General features: G+C 37.4%; 1 protein-coding gene across 5 annotated transcripts; it reads right to left on the reverse strand.

The window, feature by feature from the left end:
* LOC140808408 (uncharacterized) lies at positions 1 to 25,669 on the reverse strand. 5 transcript variants are annotated; one of them, XM_073165536.1, is made up of 3 exons: positions 5,860 to 7,229; positions 1,200 to 1,248; positions 1 to 477 (listed from the first exon to the last, which is right to left on the reverse strand). In XM_073165536.1, exons 1-2 carry the CDS (start codon positions 6,665 to 6,667, stop codon positions 1,235 to 1,237), a joined length of 822 nt encoding a protein of 273 aa, XP_073021637.1. In that variant the 5' UTR covers positions 6,668 to 7,229; the 3' UTR covers positions 1 to 477; positions 1,200 to 1,234. The 5 variants fall into 5 exon arrangements, 4 of the variants coding, with proteins under 4 accessions (XP_073021637.1, XP_073021635.1, XP_073021636.1 ...); XM_073165533.1 differs by lacking the exons at positions 1 to 477; positions 1,200 to 1,248 and adding exons at positions 24,817 to 24,865; positions 25,466 to 25,669 and having other exon boundaries at positions 5,234 to 6,983; XR_012112875.1 differs by lacking the exons at positions 1 to 477; positions 1,200 to 1,248; positions 5,860 to 7,229 and adding exons at positions 15,592 to 15,913; positions 24,817 to 24,865; positions 25,466 to 25,669.
* Between the last annotated feature and the right edge of the window lie 1,858 nt (positions 25,670 to 27,527).

Consider the following 27,527-nt stretch of genomic DNA (forward strand, 5'->3'; position numbering starts at 1 on the left):
CAAACAATAATGGTTTAACTTAAAGCTGCAGCGGAAAAATGTTTAAAATACATTAAAACGGACCTCAGGGCCTAGAAAAATTTCAGCATGACCTCCCCGTAAATAGGACATCCCGAAAACTCAAGCAGCAGTTTATATCAAAATATACTCCAACTAGAGTCATTAAAACAAAACCAAAATTTAACAACCTATAGCCGCACTGGCCAGGACTAAACAGAAATTAAAACTTACCAAATGCTCACCAGATCATAAACATCACATAGTCGACTCAGAACATCACAAAAAACAACCAAATACTACTACAGATACACGGGGCATCTCCCCGGAAAATAAAGTACAATACAAGTCTGAAAAAAACTCAAGACATACATATAGACTAACTGGGAGGCTCCACTGAACATAACCAAGCAATCCAACCTCAATCCCGAGCTCCACTGGCGGAACCTCGGCCTGATGTTGCAAAACGACTCGGGAGATCTACCATGGTGCCCAAAAAGCAACCACAACAGCCCCCCAGTAAACAACTGAGGTTAGGATTCTGGTATGAAACAGTTCAACAATAACAACAATAACATAAATCATGCATAATCATATAATGAAATGTAATATGTAATGCATGAAAGGCTCAACGAATAATCTGGATAACAGGAGCCAACAAACGGTACGATAACAACTTGAATAATGCTCGAGCAACAACACAAGGGAGCTACATCGTCATGCAGCTAAACCGCCCTGCCAAGTATGCGAGGTATGCCAAGCTGTGCTGAAAAACACCCTTGACTCGGCCTCCATACAGTTGATACGCTATAACAGGATGGCACAACAGAACGAACTAGATGACACAATCCCAGCGCTCACCTCAAAAGGCTGCACTAACCACGGGATTGTTCAATCACATCTACGGTCTCATGTGTATAGGCCTATCAGCCACACAATGATCCCGAGATAAACAACAGTGCCAGATAACAACAGATATCAACAATGGACTAACAAGAACGATAAGGCTCAACATGAATGTCATAACTGTATGTCCAATGTTAAATGCCAATAATATGTCATAATAAATAAACATAGATCACAATGAAGGCATTTAACAATTTACAACAGTCAACAAGTCATAAACACGATCCATGTAACACAGAATGACAATTAAACATAATTTATGTTTTACCGTCGTATGTTACTGAGCTGTAACATACATATACCAACTTGAAACTCCAATATCAACTTCTCTTCAAGACTCTCGGCCTAAACAAAACCACAATAAGCCGATCGTGAAAACTACATTCCATACCAATGTCCGATTTTGCACAGAAGAGCATAAAATTCATATCTCGCTCAATAATAACTCAAATCACTATCCGCCAATTGGATAACTCAATTATCTAAGTTTCTCCAGTTAAAACCATCATCAGAATCTCAGTAGATTTTTCTCAGAATTTCCAAGAACACTCTGCTACTTACGAATTCGGGAACAGAATCTCACACACTGAGCAGTTCCAAAAAAACGGGCATAACTTGCTCAATTCTTAATGGAATTTAACGAATTTTATATCATTACGAAGATAACACATAGCTCTACAACTTTCTTTTGAATCACAAGTCCAGAATCCGAGCGCATAGTTGAAAAAAACTCGAATTACAGTTGGTGTTCTGCACAACACCATTTCATAATTCGATTTGACACATTTTGGTAGAAAAATCATATCAAATCTGTTTCTTATCCAAATTCGATGATTCTAGTGGCTATAGAAAGCTAACAAACATAACTACAACTTATTTATAAGTCATTTCTACAAATTCAAACTACAAAAGTCGCAGCAACCCAAAAACTCTCACCCAAAATCGGAAGAATTCTCGCAGAAACATAGCACCCGAACAGCAGCTTCGATCTACCCGAATCCTTGCTCAAACTTCACGATTTCTGACTTGAATCAAAGCTTAGGATGTTAGGAAGACACCCCTTCAGACCGATCGAGATTTGGACGCCAGACGGAGGAGATATCGCCACTTTTCTTCGGCTGCTCCAAGAGTTGCGAAAATTTGGGTTCCCTTCTTTCTTTCCTTTCTCTTCCTTCTCTCGTTTCTTTTCTCTTCTTGAATGAGATATGTGTGTATTGTATGTATTTAATAATAATAATGGATCACCAAAGTAGTAACCCAAGCCCATTTATCCCGGTCTGAATTTATTTTGCTCTCGTGTGTTATTTAAACTCTATATATATTTTTATATCGTTTTAACTCCGATATTCTAAAATGCATTTTTTTAACACACTTCTAAAATTTATTTGGCATAAATAATTATTTTAATTTACAACTCAATAATTATTCTAATTATTCCAAATTACCGGATAATTAAATACAGGACCTTACACTACTCAACCCCTTAAAACAAATTTCGTCCTCGAAATTTCTGTTTACACACATACATCTTACACACGATACGAAACCAACAATACATTATTAAGAATCAAACAGATATGTATAAGATGCTCTCATCTTCTCTTCTGTTTCCCACGTTGATTCTTCTACACCATGCCTCGACCACTGAACACGTACAAGTGGTATAACTTTATTGCGTAAAATTTTATCTTTACGATCCAAGATACAAACAGGATACTCAGTATACGATAGAGACAGATCAAGTTCAACCTCATCAGGCTGAATCACATGAGACGGATCGGGCTCATACTTACGCAAAATAGAAACATGGAAAACATCATGGATGCCAGATAAAGACTGGGGCAAATCCAAACAATAAGTGCAAGTCCCAATACGCGCAACAATCTCGTAGGGGCCAACGAAACGAGGTGACAACTTACCTCTCATACCAAAACGAACAACACCTATAAACGGAGAGATTCTCAGAAACACAAAATCTCTAACTTGAAACTCTAGAGGTAGACGACGTCTGTTAACATAACTAGCTTGACGATCTTGGGCATCTTTCACTTTTTGACGAATCAACTGGACTTTATCATGCATTTCCTGAACAATATCAGGTCCAGTCAACTGCTTCTCACCAAATTCATCCCAACAAAGAGGTGATCGACATCGTCTGCCGTACAAAGCTTCAAAAGGATCCATACCAATAGTCACCTAGAAAATGTTGTTATATGAAAATTCTACTAGTGGTAAAGCTTCCTGCCAACTGTCTTTAAAATCCATGACTACAGCTCGAAGCAGATCCTCGAGTGTCTGAATAGTACGCTCTATCTGACCATCTGTCTGAGGATGGTACGCAGTACTCATTGCAAGTCGTGTACCCATTTCTTTTTGAAAACTAGTCCAAAACTTTGATGTGAATCTAGGGTCACGATCTGAGACTATTGCAACTGGAACTCCATGAAGTCTAACAACATTTTCAATATACAGACGAGCCATTTTCTTGTACGAATACGTCCTCTCATACGGAATAAAATGTGCCGATTTAGATAACCTATCGACAATCATCCAAATGGCATCGAAATGACGAGAAGTACGTGGAAAATGCGTGACAAAATCCATAGCCACGTGATCCCAGTTCCACTGAGGAACCTCAAGGCTATGCAGTAATCCTTCCGGTCTAATTCGTTCCGCTTTGACTTGCTGACAGATCATACAACGAGACACAAAATCAGCCACATCCTTTTTTATATTCTTCCACCAAAACTGAGGCCGTAGAATATGATACATTTTCCTTCCTCCTGGGTGGATACTATATCGAGTACAATGAGCTTCTTTAAGGATGGTTGTACGCAATTCAGGAATATCTGGGACAACCAGTCTACCATTCAACCGAAGAGAATCATCTGAGTGAATTGAGAAACTAGATTGGTGTCCTTGAGATACTAACTCATAAGATTTCAGAACTCGATCATCATTTTTCTGAGCCGACTTTACAATCTGAATCAACTCTAGCTCAACAGAAATCTGAGATACACAAACAGCATTACCTTGGATTTGAAAATCCAACCCAGAGGTGCAAATATCCTCTCGTAAATTAGAAACATGAATCGAAGATAAATTAACGTCAACAACCTTACGACTCAAAGCATCGGCAATGACATTCACTTTTCCTGGATGATACTGGATCTCACAATCATAATCTTTCAAAAGATTCATCCAAAGTCTCTGTCTCATATTCAGATCTGACTGAGAGAACAAATACTTCAAACTCTTGTGATCAGAATAGATTACAAATTGCTCCCCAAACAAATAATGTCTCCAAATCTTGAGAGCAAAAACGATAGCAGCCAATTCCAAGTCATGAACAGGATACTTAGATTCATGCAGTTTCAACTAACGAGAATCATAGGCCACAACTCTGCCATGCTGCATCAGAACACAACCTAGACCTCGATTAGATGCATCAGTGCAAACCACAAATCCTCCAGAACCACTTGGAATCGTAAGAACTGGTGCAGAAGTCAATCTCTTCTTCAAATCGACAAAACTTGACTCACATTCATCAGACCAAATGAATCTCTGATTTTTCTGAGTCAGTTGAGTGATAGGTCTAGCAATCTTTGAGAAATTTTCGATAAATCTCCGGTAATAACCAGCTAAACCCATGAAACTACGAATCTCTGGCACATTGGTCGGTCGTGCCCAGTTCAGAACTGCTTCTACTTTACTTGGATCGACAGAAATACCATGTTGAGATATGACATGGCCCAGAAACACAACTCTATCTAGCCAAAACTCTCACTTGGATAGCTTGGCGTACAACTGCTTCTTTTGAAGAATTCGAAGAACTATCCTCAAATGTTTGGCATGCTCTTCCTCGGACTTGGAATAAACAAGAATATCATCGATGAATACAATCACAAAACGATCGAGATATTTACGAAATACTCGATTCATCAAGTCCATAAACACAGCAGGAGCATTGGTCAAACCAAAAGGCATAACCAAAAATTCAAAGTGTCCGTATCTCGTGCGAAAAGCTGTTTTTGGCACATCTTCTTGTCTAACTCGCACTTGATGGTACCCAGAATGGAGATCAATATTAGAATACACCGAAGTACCTTGCAACTGATCAAATAAGTCATCAATCCTAGGGAGTGGATATTTATTCTTGACAGTAAACTTATTCAATTGCCGATAATAAATACACATCCGCATCGTACCATCTTTCTTCTTGACAAATAGAATCGGTGCACCCCACAGTGAAGAACTCGGACGAATAGAACCTTTACTCAACAAATCCTGCAATTGTTCTTTCAGTTCTTTCAGCTCAACAGGGGCTAAACGATATAGTGCTCGAGATATGGGTTCAGTTCCTGGCATTAATTCGATACTGAACTTAACTTCTCGTTCTGGTGGAAAACCAGGAATCTCTTCTGGAAACACATCAGGAAACTCACAGACTACAGGAATATCAGAAATCCGTCGCTTATCTTGCGATAGGTCAACAACATAAACCAGAAAACCTTCATGACCAGAATCTAACAATCGATTCATTTCAATGGCAGAAACTAGAGGAATCTTGGCTTGAGAAACCACGACCATAGAAATTCCATTTAGGAGCAAAGCTAGGTCTGAAACGAACTATTTCTCGATAACAGTCAACAGTGGCACGATTTGCAGTCAAAACATCCATACCAACGATACAATCAAAGTCATGCATAGGTAGAACTATGAGATTCAAATATAGAACGTTTTCAGCGTGAAACAAAATCACATTGAACACCACATTATCAGTGATAATCATTTTGCCCATCGGAGTAGCAACAGATAGATTGAAATTCATACTAGTGGTGCGAAGATCATGCGAAACAACGAATGCATGAGAAACAAAGGAATGAGATGCTCCAGTATCAAATAACACTCGTGCTATAAAACCACATAGAGTACAATTACCGGTAATGACAGTACCTGGAGCTGCCTGAGCCTCATCCTCAGTCAAGGCAAATACATGAACAGATGACTGATTTTGTTGACCACCTTGCCCTCTGCTCTGATGCAAAGAGCGACTAGGCTGATGGGAAGACTGGGACGCAGATGGAATTCTATTACCTTGAGCTCCACTGCCTGCCTGGGCTGATTTCCCCGTCTTACTAGGACAGACTCTAGCAAAATGGCCCGGCCGACCACAAACATTACAAACCCCTTGAACTCCAACACACTGATTACTGGAATGCTTGCCTCCACAGTGATCACAGTAAGGTCCACTATATCGATATCCCCCACGGTTCCCCGAACTCCCTGAACTCGAAGAACTAGAACCAGGCTTCTTAAATTGTTTCCCACGCGGACGAAGAGATGCAGAACCATATGAACTGAATTGTTGTCTCCCCGACTGATGATGTTGGGTAGGAACTCGATTGCCACTCCTCTTAAGACTAGCTTCAGCCCTTTTTGCTATTTCCACCGCTTCAAGATAATTCAGTGGCTTACCGGTAGAAACAAAAGGGTGCATATGATCGTTCAACCCTTCAATGAAACTTTCGACGACAGCAACCTGACTCGCGGTCACATGAGGAGCATATCTCAGCATAGCATAAAAATTATCCGCATAATCCGCAACTGACATATCGCCTTGTTTCAGGTTATGAAACTCAGAAGCCTTAGAACTGTAGAATGATGGAGGACAATAACTTTCCTTAAACTTCAGCTTGAATATATCCCATGATGGAATGATCCTCTGAGCATCTAAAGTCATTAATGTAGTAGACCACCACATTATAGCACGTTCTTTCAACTAATGCACAGCTAATCTCAATCGACACTCTGGAGGATACTCAATCAAATCAAACAATTCCTCAATCTCAGAAATTCATAACTCAGCTTTCTCAGCTCCCTCTGAACCACTGAATCGAGGAGGATGCATAGAATGGAAACGCGCAACTAACTCATCCATCCTAAGCTGCTCTAGATGATCAGCAGCTTGCTCAACAAAAGTATCATCAACAACACAGACACGAGGTCTACCACGTCCACGACCTCGACCTCGAGCTAAAGGAATCTCATCAACTGGAGTTTCTCCACCTCCTTCCATTCTATACGATAAAACACCAAAACAATTAGAATGGAAGTAAACAAATCATATAATCACATAAGCATGTTATCAAGTAGCATACACAGGCGCAACAACCATTTTAGTGCCAAGACTCGAGTGTCCTAGACTCTAGTTCGAGCGTATCCCAGTTTACGCTCTGATACCAAGATGTGAGGCCCATTTACTCTAATGACAATTAATGATCAAACAATAATGGTTTAACTTAAAGCTGCAGCGGAAAAATGTTTAAAATACTTTAAAACGGACCTCAGGGCTTCGGCATGACCTCCCCGTAAATAGGACATCCCGAAAACTCAAGCAGCAGTTTATATCAGAATATACTTGTGACGTCCCGAAAATTTGAGGTCCACGTGAACCACGTGCGTGCAAGTTATTAAATTCCTTATGTATTTTATTAAATGATTTTAATGCATGTTTAATTCATTGATTTGAGTTTTAATTCACGATTTAAGAAATTACATTATTTTAATATTTATGTTTAATTGATGCATGTTAAATGTTTTCGAGTTTCTTGTTCAGGGGATTACTCGAGGCGGGATCGAGGAAAGAACCGGTGACGATTTTTAGCAATTTAAAGGGTGGTTTTTTATTTTAAGTTTAAGATGAGGTATTTTAAATAATTTATTTAGTTTTAGTATTTTTAAAAGCCTAATTTATTTATTTAGTGATTTTAGAGTTTAAAACCTTTAAATATAGCATTTTGTGTGGGTTTGTTATTTTAATTAAGGCAATTGAGGGAGTTAGGGTTTGATTAACTTTAAATTAGTGGTCGATTTATTATTAAGCAATTTAATTCCCATAATTAACCACTAAACTCACACACTCACACTTTTACACACACCTAACTCACACACTAACTCACGGCAACTCACAACACACACACACAAACATATTTCTATTTCAATTCTTTTTGAAGAAAACCTAGGTTTCTAAGAAACCTAGCAGCCGCCCCCTTCCCCGTTACCTTCCAGCAGGTTTTGTTCGATTTTATTGCAAGAAAATCGCGTCACGTTCGTCCCGGATCAACCTCGCTTCTATCTCCGCTTCGGTGACGCCGTTACGGTATTTTTAAATATCAAAAGGCACGTATATTCTGTTCTTTCTGCATCGATCTTGTCATATTATGTGTTGTGTAATTTTTATGCGTAAAAATATATGTGTGACGTTCGTCGTTTGAGCAGAAAACGATTCGGATCAGTTTTGAATTAATTTTAGATCTAAAATCACATTTTTACTGTCTTTTTAAATACTGCGATTTTTCCGTCGGGATTTTGAGAAAACTTTCAACTAGGAAATTGTAGAAATTTTCGATGCCTTCGATTTGATATAAAATTCGAGATTTTTGAATGAAAATTGAGTGAGTTATGGCGTTTTTCGTGGGACTGCTCAAACTGAGTTTTCAGAAAAGTTATGATATTGATGTGCTCTTCAAGTTTAATTGTTGCAGGCTTTTTCAAGGATCGACGGGTGATCTTTGCTACGTATAGGTATATTATTTATGATGTTGGGATGTTTATTGAAGCATCGTTTCTTGTCGTTAGGTGCTTGGGAGATCGAATGTCGTATAAAACCATTTTGTGTCAAAAAGTCTTGTTCACGGGTTTTGTTGGGTTGATTGTGATGTATGGTTGTTTTGGGACAGTTGTATAGGCTCGAGTCATTGATTTAGTAGCCTAAGATGAGCTCGTGAAGTTGATTATTGGGTTGTACACCGAGTTGAGGGAGTTAAGCACAACAGGTTCAGACTTTTCGTGAGCTTCTAAGTCGCGTAGGTACACAGAGGTCTACACGGACCTTGACACGGGGTCCGTGCCTTTGTTTTCTTCGCGGTGTCAAATTTGCGCACGGACACGGACCCTCACAGGGATGCAGGCACGGGGTCCGTGCCTTCCCTTTTCTTCGAGACACCTTTCACCGCACAGACACGGACTGTCTCCGGATCCCGACACGGGGTCCGTGCCCCTCTTTCTTCCGGGCATTTTCTTTGCAGTAGGTAGACGGACCTGTACACGGGCCCGGGGTCGGGGTCCGTGTACTCACGTTTTCGGGAAAAATAATATTGTTGCTTTTAAGATTGATGTCCTGGTTTAGTGCAAGGGTTATCAAGGTCATGCCATGGGAAATTATAGAATGTCCTAAGTAATGATTGAACTCGAGAGTAAGTATGATTTCTACGTTAAGTTATGCAAGTTAAGTATGAAAATTCAAGTTAGTATGTACCGCAGCGAAGGCCCCAGTCGAAGTCCAACGAATCCCTCAACGCCAAGTAAGTATGTATGACGTGCAAAGAAAATATTTTAAGTTTTTGAGGTATGCTAATTGTATCGTGAACAAATTATGAATGGGTTTGGAAGTCGGTGAACGTGGCCGAGGACCTCTCCGCCCCGTTAAATTATGAACGGGTTAGATCGTGGTTGGAAAGCGTTAAATTATGAACGGGGACCAACCAGCCCGTTAAATTATGAACGGGGATCTCATGTATGCGGCAGTGGATACGTCCCTGTCAGCCCAATACTGTGGTGTGTCTGATCAGGTGTTTATCATGCTATGGGTCACTTGCTTTGAAACATCCTCTACGAAAAATGATGAAGTCATGTATGTTTTAGTATGCTCAAGTATGCAGTTATGATTATGAAAGTTTCACGTGATGGCACGTCTATGTATGTATGCAAGTTCAAGTTATCATGCAAGCTCAAGTTTCAAGTTATGTACGTTCTATTTTTAAGATGCATGCGATTTTATTATGTAGTACTCGTTATCCCAGTTTATACGTGTTGAGTCTTTAGACTCACTAGACTTGATCGATGCAGGTGAGTATGTGGATGTTGAGACAGGAGGTGGCGACCAAGGGGCAGGCTTGGACTGAGCGGCAGGCTAAACCCGAGGATCGCCCATGTTATTTTACGATTTTTATGCCAGTTTAAAATACTCTGATGTTATGTTTTATTTCAAGACTTTTGGAACGGGTGTTTCGTTTAGCAAATTTTGTTGGCGATGTCGATTTCAAATATTTATTTGATGGAGAATGTAGTGACGACTGTATTTGATTTCATTTCCGCATTCCTTTTAGTTTAAAAGAAAATTTTTAATTTTTCCGCAAATTTTAAGTATGAAAATACGGTACGTTACAGTTGGTATCAGAGCGGTGTTCTTGTAAAGGGTTACGCCTACTGCCAGTCGCAAGAAGCTCACGAAGTCACACCTCGAGTCTGTAAGTTTTAAAATTTTAAATTATTTCATGTATTAAGCATTCAAGTCATGATTTTAGCATGTGCATATTTTAATGCAACCACCTGTATGTTTACATGACATACGTTTTAGAGTACATGTTTATCTGTCGTTATGAATTGAGATTGGATCCTTAAAACTTTTATGCATGTTACGACATGAAATAAGAAATTATTTAATTTTCTTGCATGCTGGTGGTGGATCGGACATGAGTAAGAATTTTGCTTTTGGGCGTTTGGAAAAGTTGGAAATGATTTGTCTATATTAATTTTTGGTTAGTAGTACTGATGTTATACTTGTGGGTAATAAGTTAAACTTGACAATTACGAATGCTTTTGGGACTTGTAGATTTTCTAAGAAATTACTGATGGTTTGTGGTTGCTAGCTGAGTTGCTTTTTGAGAACTCCATGTAAGGATTAATTATTTGAGACTACGACGATATTTGGAAGTATACAAGCATAGAATTTATTTAGGATGCATACTCCCCCTAGTTGGATTTAAAGATTTAATTGGACGAATTGAGAATTTTAAGGACCTAGTGGTAATGACCAATAGTTTCAGGACCTAAGTGCAAAGATAAAAATCATAAGGGACTAGTTTCGAAGTTATCGTCTGGGATTAATTTCCGAGTTTCGAGGATTTTAAGGTTTAATGAGACTAAAATCGAAGATTTTATTGGAGATCGGAAATGCAAATTTTGAAGAGTTGTAGGGCAAAAAATGTAAGTTCGAGAACTTTAGGGGTCAAATTGAAAATTCAGAAAATTTTGGGAATTAAATTCGAATTTTTGAGGAACACTTGGGTTAAATCAGTAAATTTCAAGGCTATGAGAATTGAATTTGGGTCTAATAAGCTTAAAATTTTTGAATTTTATGTTGCGAGGAACTTACACAATGGAATTAGGAACACCAAGAACTTATGGATAAATGTGGAATTTCCGAAATTTAGGACAAACTGGATAATTTTGAGGAAATAATGAATTAATGCTACAATTTTAAGGAATTTGGGGGACTAGTTTAGCAGTAAGTGGGAATTGAATGGTTTAAATGATAGGAATTTTCGATGATTTAAGCTCGAAGGGATCATTAGAACCTTGAAGTATCTGGGTTATAATATTATAAGAAATGGTAATCAAGGGGATTGTAAGAAGAATCGACATTGGGCTCGAAAAGTTAAGCGCTAACGAAATTAATGTTGCGGCAAATTTAAAATTCAGGGTGATAACGATTTGAGGTAAAGTTGATCGTTTAGCTAAGTTATAAGAGTAGACATTGAGTTAGCGAAATTTTTTTTGGGAACTTAAGTCGATGTGTCATAAGTTTTATTCATGATTGTAACAGTTAAGCTTGTACCTTTGTTGGAATTTGATTTTCTAGAAGGTTGGGTATGGTTGATGATTAGGTTATTTAATAGACGACGCATGTAAGAATTGAGGTAGACATCTTGTCTTGGGATTTTTTGTAGGTTATTAAGAAACTTGAGAATAAGTGAATATGTGTGTTGGAATTATGTTATCCAAAACTATTTGGACTGCGTAAGGTTGAATTTCAAATTTATGGGATATTTGCTCATACGGAATTTTTGGGTGAAATAAAAACAAAGGGAATTAGTGGTGTTCAACATAAGTTATCAATAAATGAATATTAAGATTTTTATTGAGTAAGAAATCTAAAAGCTTGATATGGGGATTCTAGAATTCTATTTGTTATAAATGGAGTTGATTTATTAGAGTTAGTCCATCATTAACAAAGGAAACTTATTAAGTTTTTACGCTAGAATTAATTGAGTATTGGGGATACGTCTAAGTGGGACATTCGTTCCAATGAGGAAGGTTCAAGTGTCTTAGGCTTTAACTATATTGTAATCGTGAAGAGAATAGTTTAAGAATGTGATTGATGCTAGAAAGTTTTTATTATTTAAGGAGAGGATCGATATTATATATTTTGGGGTTTTACGGATTTATGTTACTCGAAATGAAAGGTTGGCAACAATTTTATATTTGAGACGTACTCGTAAATAGCTAAGTTATGTAAGTTTGTATCGTAAGGTAAATATTCGATTCAAGGATTGTAGGCCAATATTATTAAGAGGATTAAGATAAGATTTAACTTGTAAGTGTATTGCTGAGGATGGAAGTTGATCAGTAACCTTTGGTGCTAAGACCTCTTAGGTTGGACTGCATAAATGCTAATGTAATAGGTCATTGACATTACATGTATAGTATAGAGAAGGTAAGATACGATAAGTTTGAACCTTCATTTCTAATATTGAGAACGACGAGAAAAGTCCGAATTCGAGGTCGTAGTAAAGTAAGCTAAGTTACCATAAGTCGTTTTAAGTTGCGATTAGCAAACGAGGTTTCTGGTAGGCAATTTGATTAGGATTGAAGAAGACGTAAGGACAGCCTAAGATTTAAAAAAATTTTATCAGAGTAGCGCAGCGGTAGCGTGGATTGTTGAGATACTAGAATTAAGAATCTAATTTTTGGATTATCGAGGATAAGCGAATTTCGGGGACGAAATTCAAATTAAGGGGGATAGATTGTGACATCCCGAAAATTTGAGGTCCACGTGAACCACGTGCGTGCAAGTTATTAAATTCCTTATGTATTTTATTAAATGATTTTAATGCATGTTTAATTCATTGATTTGAGTTTTAGTTCACGATTTAAGAAATTGCATTATTTTAATATTTATGTTTAATTGATGCATGTTAAATGTTTTCGACTTTCTTGTTCAGGGGATTACTCGAGGCGGGATCGAGGAAAGAACCGGTGACGATTTTTAGCATTTTAAAGGGTGGTATTTTATTTTAAGTTTAAGATGAGGTATTTTAAATAATTTATTTAGTTTTAGTATTTTTAAAAGCCTAATTTATTTATTTAGTGATTTTAGAGTTTAAAACCTTTAAATCTAGCATTTTGTGTGGGTTTGTTATTTTAATTAAGGCAATTGAGGGAGTTAGGGTTTGATTAACTTTAAATTAGTGGTCGATTTATTATTAAGCAATTTAATTCCCATAATTAACCACTAAACTCACACACTCACACTTTTACACACACCTAACTCACACACTAACTCACGGCAACTCACAACACACACACACAAACATATTTCTATTTCAATTCTTTTTGAAGAAAACCTAGGTTTCTAAGAAACCTAGCAGCCGCCCCCTTCCCCGTTACCTTCCAGCAGGTTTTGTTCGATTTTATTGCAAGAAAATCGCGTCACGTTCGTCCCGGATCAACCTCGCTTCTATCTCCGCTTCGGTGACGCCGTTACGGTATTTTTAAATATCAAAAGGCACGTATATTCTGTTCTTTCTGCATCGATCTTGTCATATTATGTGTTGTGTAATTTTTATGCGTAAAAATATATGTGTGACGTTCGTCGTTTGAGCAGAAAACGATTCGGATCAGTTTTGAATTAATTTTAGATCTAAAATCACATTTTTACTGTCTTTTTAAATACTGCGATTTTTCCGTCGGGATTTTGAGAAAACTTTCAACTAGGAAATTGTAGAAATTTTCGATGCCTTCGATTTGATATAAAATTCGAGATTTTTGGATGAAAATTGAGTGAGTTATGGCGTTTTTCGTGGGACTGCTCAAACTGAGTTTTCAGAAAAGTTATGATATTGATGTGCTCTTCAAGTTTAATTGTTGCAGGCTTTTTCAAGGATCGACGGGTGATCTTTGCTACGTATAGGTATATTATTTATGATGTTGGGATGTTTATTGAAGCATCGTTTCTTGTCGTTAGGTGCTTGGGAGATCGAATGTCGTATAAAACCATTTTGTGTCAAAAAGTCTTGTTCACGGGTTTTGTTGGGTTGATTGTGATGTATGGTTGTTTTGGGACAGTTGTATAGGCTCGAGTCATTGATTTAGTAGCCTAAGATGAGCTCGTGAAGTTGATTATTGGGTTGTACACCGAGTTGAGGGAGTTAAGCACAACAGGTTCAGACTTTTCGTGAGCTTCTAAGTCGCGTAGGTACACAGAGGTCTACACGGACCTTGACACGGGGTCCGTGCCTTTGTTTTCTTCGCGGTGTCAAATTTGCGCACGGACACGGACCCTCACAGGGATGCAGGCACGGGGTCCGTGCCTTCCCTTTTCTTCGAGACACCTTTCACCGCACAGACACGGACTGTCTCCGGATCCCGACACGGGGTCCGTGCCCCTCTTTCTTCCGGGCATTTTCTTTGCAGTAGGTAGACGGACATGTACACGGGCCCGGGGTCGGGGTCCGTGTACTCACGTTTTCGGGAAAAATAATATTGTTGCTTTTAAGATTGATGTCCTGGTTTAGTGCAAGGGTTATCAAGGTCATGTCATGGGAAATTATAGAATGTCCTAAGTAATGATTGAACTCGAGAGTAAGTATGATTTCTACGTTAAGTTATGTAAGCTAAGTATGCAAATTAAGCTAGTATGTACCGCAGCGACGGCCCCAGTCGAAGTCCAACGAATCCCTCAACGCCAAGTAAGTATGTATGACGTGCAAAGAAAATATTTTAAGTTTTTGAGGTATGCTAATTGTCTCGTGACCAAATTATGAATGGGTTTGGAAGTCGGTGAACGTGGCCGAGGACCTCTCCGCCCCGTTAAATTATGAACGGGTTAGATCGGGGTTGGAAAGCGTTAAATTATGAACGGGGACCAACCAGCCCGTTAAATTATGAACGGGGATCTCATGTATGCGGCAGTGGATACGTCCCTGTCAGCCCAGTACTGTGGTGTGTCTGATCAGGCGTTTATCATGCTATGGGTCACTTGCTTTGAAACATCCTCTACGAAAAATGATGAAGTCATGTATGTTTTAGTATGCTCAATTGTGCAGTTATGATTATGAAAGTTTCACGTGATGGCATGTCTATGTATGTATGCAAGTTCAAGTTATCATGCAAGCTCAGGTTTCAAGTTATGTACGTTCTATTTTTAAGATGCATGCGATTTTATTATGTAGTACTCGTTATCCCAGTTTATACGTGTTGAGTCTTTAGACTCACTAGACTTGATCGATGCAGGTGAGTATGTGGATGTTGAGACAGGAGGTGGCGACCAAGGGGCAGGCTTGGACTGAGCGGCAGGCTAAACCCGAGGACCGCCCATGTTATTTTACGATTTTTATGCCAGTTTAAAATACTCTGATGTTATGTTTTATTTCAAGACTTTTGGAACGGGTGTTTCGTGTAGCAAATTTTGTTGACGATGTCGATTTCAAATATTTATTTGATGGAGAATGTAGTGACGACTGTATTTGATTTCATTTCCGCATTCCTTTTAGTTTAAAAGAAAATTTTTAATTTTTTCGCAAATTTTAAGTATGAAAATACGGTACGTTACAATACTCCAACTAGAGTCATTAAAACAAAACCGAAATTTAACAACCTATAGCCGCACTGGCCAGGAATAAACAGAAATTAAAACTTACTAAATGCTCACCATATCATAAACATCACATAGTCGACTCAGAACATCACAAAAACAACCAAATACTACTACAGATACACGGGGCATCTCCCCGGCAAATAAAGTACAATACAAGTCTGAAAAAAACTCAAGACATACATATAGACTAACTGGGAGACTCCACTGAACAGAACCAAGCAATCCAACCTCAATCCCGAGCTCCACTGGCGGAACCTCGGCCTGATGCTGCAAAACGACTCGGGAGATCTACCATGGTGCCCAAAAAGCAACCACAGCAGCCCCCCCAGTAAACAACTGAGGTAAGGATTCTGGTATGAAACAGTTCAACAATAACAACAATAACATAAATCATGCATAATCATATAATGAAATGTAATATGTAATGCATGAAAGGCTCAACGAATAATCGGGATAACAGGAGCCAACAAACGGTACGATAACAACTGGAATAATGCTCGAGCAACAACACAAGGGAACTACATCGTCATGCAGCTAAACCGCACTGGCAAGTATGCGAGGTATGCCAAGCTGTGCTGAAAAACACCCCTGACTCGGCCTCCATACAGCTGATACGCTATAAAAGGATGGCACAACAGAACGAACTAGATGACACAATCCCAGCGCTCACCTCATGTGACGTCCCGAAATTTGAGAACCACATGAACCACGTGCGTGCAAGTTATTAAATTCCTTATCTATTTTATTAAATGGTTTTAATGCATGCTTAATTCATTGATTTGGGTTTTAATTCACGATTTAAGAATTTGCATTATTTTAATATTTATGTTTAATTGATGCACGTTAAAATACTTTTCGAGTTTCATGTTTCAGATGATTATTCGAGGCGGGATCGAGGAAAAGACTAGTGACGATTTTTAACAATTTAAAGTGTGGTATTTTATTTTAAGTTAAGAGTGAGGCATTTTAAATAATTTATTAAGTTTTTAGTATTTTAAAAGCCTTATTTATGTATTTAGTAATTTAATAGCTTAGAACTTTTAAAACTAGTATGTAATTATTTTAATAAAGGAGTTTGATTAAATTAGTGTGTGTCAACCTTTAATTAGTATTTTAATTAGTTAATTTAGTACTAAATTCTCCTAATTAAAAACCCACACACACGTTATACACACTCACACAAACTTACACGTTTTTACACACACTAAAACACACAACACACCCTACACATCTTATTTTTGGATTTTTTAAAGGAGAGAAACCTAGGGTTCCATAGCATTCAGCAGCCGCCCCACCCCCATCACCATTCCATCAATTTTCGAGAGTTTTCATCGCAAGATTTTAACGCCACGTTCGTCCCGGATCGAGCCTCGCACCGTCTCCGCTTCGGTATCATCGTATCGGTATTTTTATACATCAAAAGGCACGTATATTCTGTTCTTGATGCATCGATCATGTCATATTATGCGTGCATTGTTATTTATGTGAAAAACCATGTGTATGTTGTGTAGAAGTTTGAGCAATCATGTTTAAATCGCTTTTGGAGTCCTTTTTAGATCTAAAAATCACGTTTTTACTGTTCTGGTTGAAACTGCGAATTTTTGGTCAAGATTTTGAGAAAACTTTCAACTAAAAAATTGTAGAACTTTTTGATACCTTCGATTTGATATAATATTCGAGATTTTTGGATGAAATTTGAATGAGTTATGGCGCTTTTCGTGGGACTGCTCAAACTGCGACTTTTACGAAAATTGTGTTCTGGAAGTTTCTTTGTTGCAGGCTTCGTTGGGGATAGTCGGGTGATCGTTGCTGCATCTAGGTATGATTAGTATGATGTTGGGATGTTAATTGATACGTCGTTTAGTGTCGATAGGCACTCGAATGCATTAGAAGTCGTAGGAAACGAATTGGTGTCAATTGCTACGTTTTGAATGGTATGTGCCGTAGGGTGAACATAGTCGCTTTGGGAATTTGTACGAATTTGGTTTGATGTTATGGCGTGCTAGGATGAGTCTTGGGGTGTCGATTCATAGTCCGTGCAATCGAGTCTAGAAAGTTAAGCGAAACATATACAAAATTTTCGTTGGTTCGCGTTCACAGTAGGTACACGGACCCTCACCCGGACCTCTACACGAGGTCTGTGCCTTTTGTTCTTCCGGAGTGCCTTTTTCCAGTGTCTACACGGACCCATACCCGGACCTATACACGGGGTCCGTGCCCCTCCTCCTTTTCGATGTCTTTTTCCAGAGTCTACACGGACCCCTACACGGACCTAAGCACGGGGTTCGTGTCTCCCTTTTTCTGCACACACATTTTACAGTACCTACATGGACCCAGAGCCTGATCTGGGCACGGGGTCCGTGTCTTGCATATTTTGGGGAAAATATTTTAGCATGCTTTGAGGTTTGATGGCATGGTCTAGCGCAAGGATTGTCAAGGTCGTGTCATGGGAAGTTTTAGAACGTCCTAAGTAATGATTGAACTCGAGAGCAAGTATGATTTCTACGTTAAGTTATGCAAGTTAAGTATGCAAATTCATGTTAGTATGTTGCAGCAACGGCCCCAATCGAAGTCCAACGAATCCCTCAACGCCAAGTAAGTATGAAATCAAGTTGGACTTTAAAATATTTTAAGTTTTTGGAGGTATGCTAAATGTCTTGTGACCAAATTATGTTTAGGATTGGAAAGCATTAAATTATGAACGGGGACCAATCCGCCCGTTAAATTATGAACGAGTTAGATCGTGGTTGGAAAGCGTTAAATTATGAACGGGGACCAACCAACCTGTTAAATTATGAACGGGGATCGCATGTATGTGGCAGTGGATACGTCCCTGTCAGCCCAGTACTGTGGTTTGTCTGATCAGGCATTTATTATATTATGGGTCACTTGCTTTGAAACATGCCTCTACGCAAAAATGATGAAGTTATGTATGTTCAAGTATGCAGTATGTTAATGAAAGTTTATGTTGATGGCACGTCTAGGTATGTACGTACGTATGTTCAAGTTCATTATGCAAGTTCAAGCATCAAGTTATGTATGTCCTATTTTAAAGTGCATGCAATTTTATTACGTAGTACTCTTTATTCCAGTTTATACGTGTTGAGTCTTTAGACTCACTAGACTTGATCGATGCAGGTGAGTATGTTGATGAAGAGACATGAGGTGGTGACCAAGGGGCAGGCTTGGACTGAGCGAGAGGCTAAACCCGAGGACCGCCATGTTTAAGTTTTATGTAAAAGTTAAATTACTCTGATTTCATATTTTGATGGGAATACTTTGAGCAAACCTTTTGTGAGCAAATTTTTATTGTAGTTATTTTGAACAACCATGTCTTATGGGGGACTTGGTTGAGATATTTTATGGCAGACATTGAAAGTATTTTTACATTCAAGAAAATTTTTAATTTTTCCGCAAATTTTGAGTATGAAAAGTACGGTACGTTACAGTTGGTATCAGAGCGGTGTTCTTGTAAAGGGTTACGCCTACTGCCAGTCGCAAGAAGCTCACGAAGTCACACTTCAAGTCTGTAAGTTTTAAAATTTAAAATTATTTCATGTATTAAGCATTCAAATCATGATTTCAGCATGTGCATATTTAAATGCAACCGCCTGTATGTTTACATGACATACGTTTTAGAGTACAAGTTTATCTGTCGTTATGAATTGAGATTGGATCCTTAAAAATTTTATGCATGTTACGACATGAAATGAGAAATTATTTAATTTTCTTGCATGCTGGTGCGGTGGAATTGGACATGAGCAAGAATTTTGCTTTTGGGCGTCTGGAAAAGTTTGAAATGATTTGTCTATATTAATTTTTGGTTAGTAGTACTGATGTTATACTTGTGGGTAATAAGTTAAACTGGACAATTACGAATGCTTTTGGGACTTGTAGATTTTCTAAGAATACTGATGGTTTGTGGTTGCTAGCTGAGTTGCTTTTTGAGAACTCCATGTAAGGATTAATTATTTGAGACTACGACGATATTTGGAAGTATACAAACATAGAATTTATTTAGGATGCATACTCCCCCTAGTTGGATTTAAGGATTTAATTGCACGAATTGGGAATTTTAAGGACCTAGTGGTAATGACCAATAGTTTCAGGACCTAAGTGCAAAGATAAAAATCCTAAGGGACTAGTTTCGAAGTTATCGTTTGGGATTAAATTCCGAGTTTCGAGGATTTTAAGGTTTAATGAGACTAAAATCGAAGATTTTATTGGGGACCGGAAATGCAAATTTTGAAGAGTTGTAGGGCCAAAAATGTAAGTTCGAGAACTTTAAGGGTCAAATTGCAAATTCAGAAAATTTTGGGGATTAAATTCGAATTTTTGAGGAACACTTGGGTTAAATCAGTAAATTTCGAGGCTATGAGAATTGAATTTGGGTCTAATAAGCTTAAAATTTTTGAATTTTATGTTGCGAGGAACTTACACAATGGAATTAGGAACATCAAGAACTTATGGGTAAATGTGGAATTTCCGAAATTTAGGACAAAATGGATAATTTTGAGGAAATAATGAATTAATGCTACAATTTTAAGGAATTTGGGGGACTAGTTTAGCAGTAAGTGAGAATTAAATGGTTTAAATGATAGGAATTTTCGATGATTTAAGCTCGAAGGGATTATTAGAACCTTGAAGTATCTGGATCATAATGTTATAAGAAATGGTAATCAAGGGGATTGTAAGATGAATCGACATTGGGCTCGAAAAGTTAAGCGCTAGTGAATTAATGTTGCGGCAAATTTAAAATTCAGGGTGATAACGATTTGAGGTAAAGTTGATCGGTTAGCTAAGTTATAAGAGTAGACATTGAGTTAGCGAATTTTTTTTTTGGGAACTTAAGTTGATGTGTCATAAGTTTTAGTCATGATTGTAACAGTTAAGCTTGTACCTTTGTTGGAATTTGATTTTTCTAGAAGGTTGGGTATGGTTCATGATTAGGTTATTTGATAGACGACGCATGTAAGAATTGAGGTAGACATCTTGTCTTGAGAAATTTTTGTAGGTTATTAAGAAACTTGAGAATAAGTGAATATGTGTGTTGGAATTATGTTATCCAAAATTATTTGGACTGCGTAAGGTTGAATTTCAAATTTGTGGGATATTTGCTCATACGGAATTTCTAGGTGAAATAAAAACAAAGGGAATTATCGGTGTTCAACATAAGTTATCAATAAATGAATAGTAAGATTTTTATTGAGTAAGAAATCTACAAGCTTGATATGGGGATTCTAGAATTCTATGGGTTATAAGTGGAGTTGATTCATTAGAGTTAGTCCATTATTAATAAAGGAAGCTTATTAAGTTTTATACGCTAGAATTAATTGAGTATTGGGGATACGTCTAAGTGGGACATTCGTTCCAATGAGGAAGGCTCAAGTGTCTTAGGCTTTAATTATATTGTAATCGTGAAAAAAATAGTTTAAGCTTGTGATTGATGCTAGAAAGTTTTTATTATTTAAGGAGATGATCGATATTATATATTTTGGGGTTTTACGGATTTATGTTACTCGAAATTAAAGGTTGGCAACAATTTTATATTTGGGATGTACTCGTAAATAGCTAAGTTATGTAAGTTTGTATCGTAAGGTAAATATTCGATTCAAGGATTGTAGGCCAATATTAACATATGGGGATTAAGATAAGATTTAACTTTTAAGTGTATTGCTGAGGATGGAAGTTGATCAGTAACCGTTGGTGCTAAGACCTCTTAAGTTGGACTGTATAAATGCGTATGTAATAGTTCGATGAGCATTAGGGGTATGGTATGAGAAAGTAAGATACGATAAGTTTGAACCTCTATTCCTAATATTGGGAATTGTGAGAAAATTCAGAATTTGAGTTCATAGCAAAGTAAAACTAAGACGCCATAAGTCGTTTTAAGTTGTGATTCGCAAACAAAGTTTTTGGTAGGTAATTTAATTAGGATTGAAGAGACGTAAGGACAACATAAGACTTAATTTTATTCAAAGTAGCGCAGCGGTAGCGTGGATCGTTGGGATACTAGAATTAAGAATCTTACTTTTGGATTATCGAGGATAAGCGAATTTCGGGGACGAAATTCAAATTAAGGGGGATAGATTGTGACGTCCCAAAATTTGAGATCCACATGAACCACGTGCGTGCAAGTTATTAAATTCCTCATGTATTTTATTAAATGGTTTTAATGCATGCTTAATTCATTGATTTGGGTTTTAATTCACGATTTAAGAATTTGCATTATTTTAATATTTATGTTTAATTGATGTACGTTAAAATACTTTTCGAGTTTCATGTTTCAAACGATTATTCGAGGCGGGATCGAGGAAAAGACCGGTGACGATTTTTAGCAATTTAAAGTGTGGTATTTTATTTTAAGTTAAGATTGAGGCATTTTAAATAATTTATTAAGTTTTTAGTATTTTAAAAGCCTTATTTATGTATTTAGTAATTTAATAGCTTAGAACTTTTAAAACTAGTATGTAATTATTTTAATAGAGGAGTTTGATTAAATTAGTGTGAGTCAACCTTTAATTAGTTAATTTATCACTAAATTCTCCTAATTAAAAACCCACACAAACGTTATACACACTCACACACACTTACATGTTTTTACACACACTAAAACACACAACACACCCTACACATCTTATTTTCATATTTTTAAAAGGAGAGAAACCTAGGGTTCCATAGCATTCAGCAGCCGCCCCACCCCCTTCACCATTCCATCAATTTTCGAGAGTTTTCATCGCAAGATTTTAACGCCAAGTTCGTCCCGGATCGAGCATCGCACCGTCTCCGCTTTGGTATCGTCGTATCGGTATTTTTATACATCAAAAGGCACGTATATTCCGTTCTTGATGCATCGATCATGTCATATTATGCGTGCGTTGTTATTTATCTGAAAAACCATGTGTATGTTGTGTAGAAGTTTGAGCAATCATGTTTAAATCGCTTTTGGAGTCCTTTTTAGATCTAAAAATCACGTTTTTACTGTTCTGGTTGAAACTGAGAATTTTCGGTCGAGCTTTTGAGAAAACTTTCAACTCAAAAATTTTAGAACCTTTCGATACCTTCGATTTGATATAAAATTCAAGATTTTTGGATGAAATTTGAGTGAGTTATGGGGCTTTTCGTGGGACTGCTCAAACTACGACTTTTACGAAAATTGTGTTCTTGAAGTTTCTTTGTTGCAGGCTTCGTTGGGGATCAACGGGTGATCGTTGCTGCATTTAGGTATGATTAGTATGATGTTGGGATGTTAATTGATACGTCGTTTAGTGTCGATAGGCACTCGAATGCATTAGAAGTCGTAGGAAACGAATTGGTGTCAATTGCTACGTTTTGAATGGTATGTGTCGTAGGGTGAACATAGTCGCTTTGGGAATTTGTACGAATTTGGTTTGATGTTATGGCGTGCTAAGATGAGTCTTGGGGTGTCAATTCATAGTCTGTGCAATCGAGTCTAGAAAGTTAAGCGAAACATGTACAAAATTTTCGTTGGTTCGCGTTCACAGTAGGTACACTGACCCTCACCCGGACCTCTGCACGGGGTCCGTGCCTTTTGTTCTTCCGGAGTGCCTTTTTCCAGTGTCTACAGGACCCATACCCGGACCTATACACGGGGTCCGTGCCCCTCCTCCTTTTCGATGTCTTTTTCCAGAGTCTACACGGAACCCTACACAGACCTAAGCACGGGGTCCGTGTCTCCCCTTTTCTGCACACACATTTTACAGTGCCTACACGGACCCGGAGCCGGACCTGGGCACGGGGTCCGTGTCTTGCATATTTTGGGGAAAATATTTTAGTATGCTTTGAGGTTTGATGGCATGGTCTAGCGCAAGGATTGTCAAGGTCGTGTCATGGGAAGTTTTAGAACGTCCTAAGTAATGATTGAACTCGAGAGCAAGTATGATTTCTACGTTTAGTTATGCAAGTTAAGCATGCAAATTCATGTTAGTATGTTGCAGCAACGGCCCCAATCGAATTCCAACGAATCCCTCAACGCCAAGTAAGTATGTATGACGTGCAAAGAAAATATTTTAAGTTTTTGGAGGTATGCTAAATGTCTTGTGACCAAATTATGTTTAGGATTGGAAAGCGTTAAATTATGAACGGGGACCAATCCGCCCGTTAAATTATGAACGGGTTAGATCGTGGTTGGAAAGCGTTAAATTTTGAACGGGGACCAACCAGCCCGTTAAATTATGAACGGGGATCTCATGTATGTGGCAGTGGATACGTCCCTGTCAGCCCAGTACTGTGGTTTGTCTGATCAGGCATTTATTATGTTATGGGTCACTTGTTTTGAAACATGCCTCTACGCAAAAATGATGAAGTTATGTATGTTCAAGTATGCAGTATGTTAATGAAAGTTTATGTTGATGGCACGTCTAGTTATGTACATACATATGTCCAAGTTCATTATGCAAGTTCAAGCATCAAGTTATGTATGTCCTATTTTAAAGTGCATGCGATTTTATTACGTAGTACTCGTTATTCCAGTTTATACGTGTTGAGTCTTTAGACTCACTAGACTTGATCGATGCAGGTGAGTATGTTGATGAGGAGACAGGAGGTGGTGACCAAGGGACAGGCTTGGACTGAGCGGGAGGCTAAACCCGAGGACCGCCATGTTTAAGTTTTATGTAAAAGTCAAATTACTCTGATTTCATATTTTGATGGGAATACTTTGAGCAAACCTTTTGTGAGCAAATTTTTATTGTAGTTATTTTGAACAACTATGTCTTATGGGGGACTTGGTTGAGATATTTTATGGCAGACATTGAAAGTATTTTTACATTCAAGAAAATTTTTAATTTTTCCGCAAATTTTGAGTATGAAAAGTACGGTATGTTACACCTCAAAAGGCTGCACTAACCACGGGATTGTTCAATCACATCTACGGTCTCATGTGTATAGGCCTATCAGCCACACAATGATCCCGAGATAAACAACAGTGCCAGATAACAACGGATATCAAAAATGGGCTAACAAGAACGATAGGGCTCAACATGAATGTCATAACTGTATGCCCAATGCTAAATGCCAATAATATGTCATAATAAATAAACATAGATCACAATGAAGGCATTTAACAATTTACAACAGTCAACAAGTCATAAACACGATCCATGTAACACAGAATGACAACTAAACATAATTTATGTTTTACCGTCGTATGTTACCGAGCTGTAACATACCTATACCAACTTGAAACTCCAATATCAACTTCTCTTCAAGACTCTCGGCCTAAACAAAACAACAATAAGCCGATCGTGAAAACTACATTCTATACCAATGTCTGATTTTCCACAGAAGAGCATAAAATTCTTATCTCGCTCAATAATAACTCAAATCACTATCCGCCAATTGAAAATGAAAGATAACTCAATTATCTAAGTTTCTCCAGTTAAAACCATCTTCAGAATCTCAGTAGATTATTCTCAGAATTTCCAAGAACACTCTGCTAATTACGAATTCGCGGACAGAATCTCACACACTGAGCAGTTCCGGAAAAACGGGCATAACTTGCTCAATTCTTAATGGAATTTAACGAATGTTATATCATTACGAAGATAATACATAGCTCTACAATGTTCTTTTGACTCAAAAGTCCAGAATCAGAGCGCATAATTGACAAAAACTCGAATTACAGTAGGTTTCCTGCACAGCACCATTTCATAATTCGATTTGACACATTTTGGTAGAAAAATCATATCAAATCCGTTTCTTATCCAAATTCGATGATTCCAGTGGCTATAGAAAGCTAACAAACATAGCTACAACTTACTTATAAGTCATTTCTACAAATTCAAACTAAAAAAGTCGCAGAAACCCAAAAACTCTGACCCAAAATCGGAAGAATTCTCGCAGAAACATAGCACCCGAACAGCAGCTTTGATCTACCCGAATCCTTGCTCAAACTTCGCGATTTCTGATTGAATCAAAGCTTAGGATGTTAGGAAGACACCCCTTCAGACCGATCAAGATTTGGACGCCGGACGGAGGAGATATCGCCACTTTTCTGCGGCTGCTCCAAGAGTTGCGAAAATTTGGGTTCCCTTCTTTCTTTCCTTTCTCTTCCTTCTCTCGTTTCTTTTCTCTTCTTGAATGAGATATGTGTGTATTGTATGTATTTAATAATAATAATGGATCACCAAAGTAGTAACCCAAGCCCATTTATCCCGGTCTGAATTTATTTTGCTCTCGTGTGTTATTTAAACTCTATATGTATTTTTATATCGTTTTAACTCCGATATTCTAAAATACATTTTTTTAACACACTTCAAAAATTATTTGGCATAAATAATTATTTTAATTTACAACTCAATAATTATTCTAATTATGCCAAATTACCAGATAATTAAATACAGGGCCTTAGATGATATTTGTGGGCCAATTCATCCATCATGTGGACCATTTAGATATTTTATGGTATTGATCGATGCCTCCAGCAGATGGTCACATGTATGTTTATTATCAACTCGGAATGTGACATTTACAAGATACTTGCGCAAATAATAAAATTGTGGAATCAATTTCCCGATTATACAATTAAGAAAATTAGACTTGATAATGCTGGTGAATTTACTTCCCAGACTTTCAATGATTATTGTATGTCAATAGGAATCATGGTTGAGCATCATGTTGCTCATGTACATACACAAAATTGATTAGCTGAATCATTGATTAAACGTCTACAACTGATTGCTAGAAAAATGATTATGAAAAAAAACTCTCTGTTTCTATATAGGTACATGCAATTTTACATGCTGCTGCATTAATTCGCATCACACCAAGTGCATATCATAAATATTCCTCATTGCAGCTTGCATTTGGTAAAGAACCAGACATTTCTCAATTGAAAATTTTTGGATGTATGGTATATGTGCCTATTGCACTGCCTCAACGAACAAAAATAAGACCTTAAAGAAAGATCTGAATTTATGTTGGTTATGATAGCCCATCAATAATCCGATATCTTGAATATCAGACAGGCAACGTGTTTAGAACACGTTTTGCTGATTGTCATTTTAATGAGGAAATCTCCCCAATGTTAGGGGTAGAAAAGAAAAATATCGAAAAGAATATTACATGGTATACATCATCATTATTACATCTTGATCCAAGAACTAAACAACGTAAAAAAGATGTACAACAAATTGTGTACTTGCAAAGAATAGCAACTTAAATACCATATGCATTTGCAGACACAAAAGGGGTAACTAAATCATATATACATGCTGTAAATACCCCTGCTCGAATTGAAATTCCAAATAAACAAATTGAAGACACTCATGATGTCATTAAACTTTGAAGCGTGGAAGGCCAATCGGTTTCAAGGATAAAAATCCTCGAAAATGAAAAAGTATAGAGAAACACGATGATCATAAAATAGAGAATGATATTCCGACAGAAATACATGATGATGAAAATGTTCCGTCGGAACCACAAACTGCTGAGAATCGTGAAATCTCTATCAATTATATTAATGCTAGAAAAATATGGAACAGAAAATATATAAAAGAAATTGATGAGATATTTTTTACAATGTGGAATTTGACATCATAAATGACAATGAAGATCATGAACCAAAATCTTTTGGTGAATGTAAAAATCGACAGGATTGGATAAAATGGAAAGATGTCATCCAGGTTGAATTGGATTCACTAAATAAACGTAACATTTTTTGGTCTATAGTCCTTACACCTGAAGGTGTAAAACTTGTTGGGTACAAATGAATCTTTATTCGAAAGTGAAATGATAAAAATGAAATAGTAAGATATAAAGCTCGACTTGTTGCACAATGTTTTTTTGAAAGGCCTATAATTGATTATGAAAAAACGTATTCTACTGTTATGGATGCAATTACGTTTCGATATTTGATTAGTTTGGCGGTATCTGAAAATTT

The sequence above is a fragment of the Primulina eburnea genome, chromosome 12, assembly GCF_022965805.1.
Source record: "Primulina eburnea isolate SZY01 chromosome 12, ASM2296580v1, whole genome shotgun sequence".
In the NCBI taxonomy this organism is placed as follows: domain Eukaryota; kingdom Viridiplantae; phylum Streptophyta; class Magnoliopsida; order Lamiales; family Gesneriaceae; genus Primulina; species Primulina eburnea.

Coding starts and splice junctions, on each gene's coding strand:
- LOC140808408 (XM_073165533.1), bottom strand. CDS start 6,667: ATGTGGTGGTCTACTACATTAATGACTTTAGATGCTCAGAGGATCATT.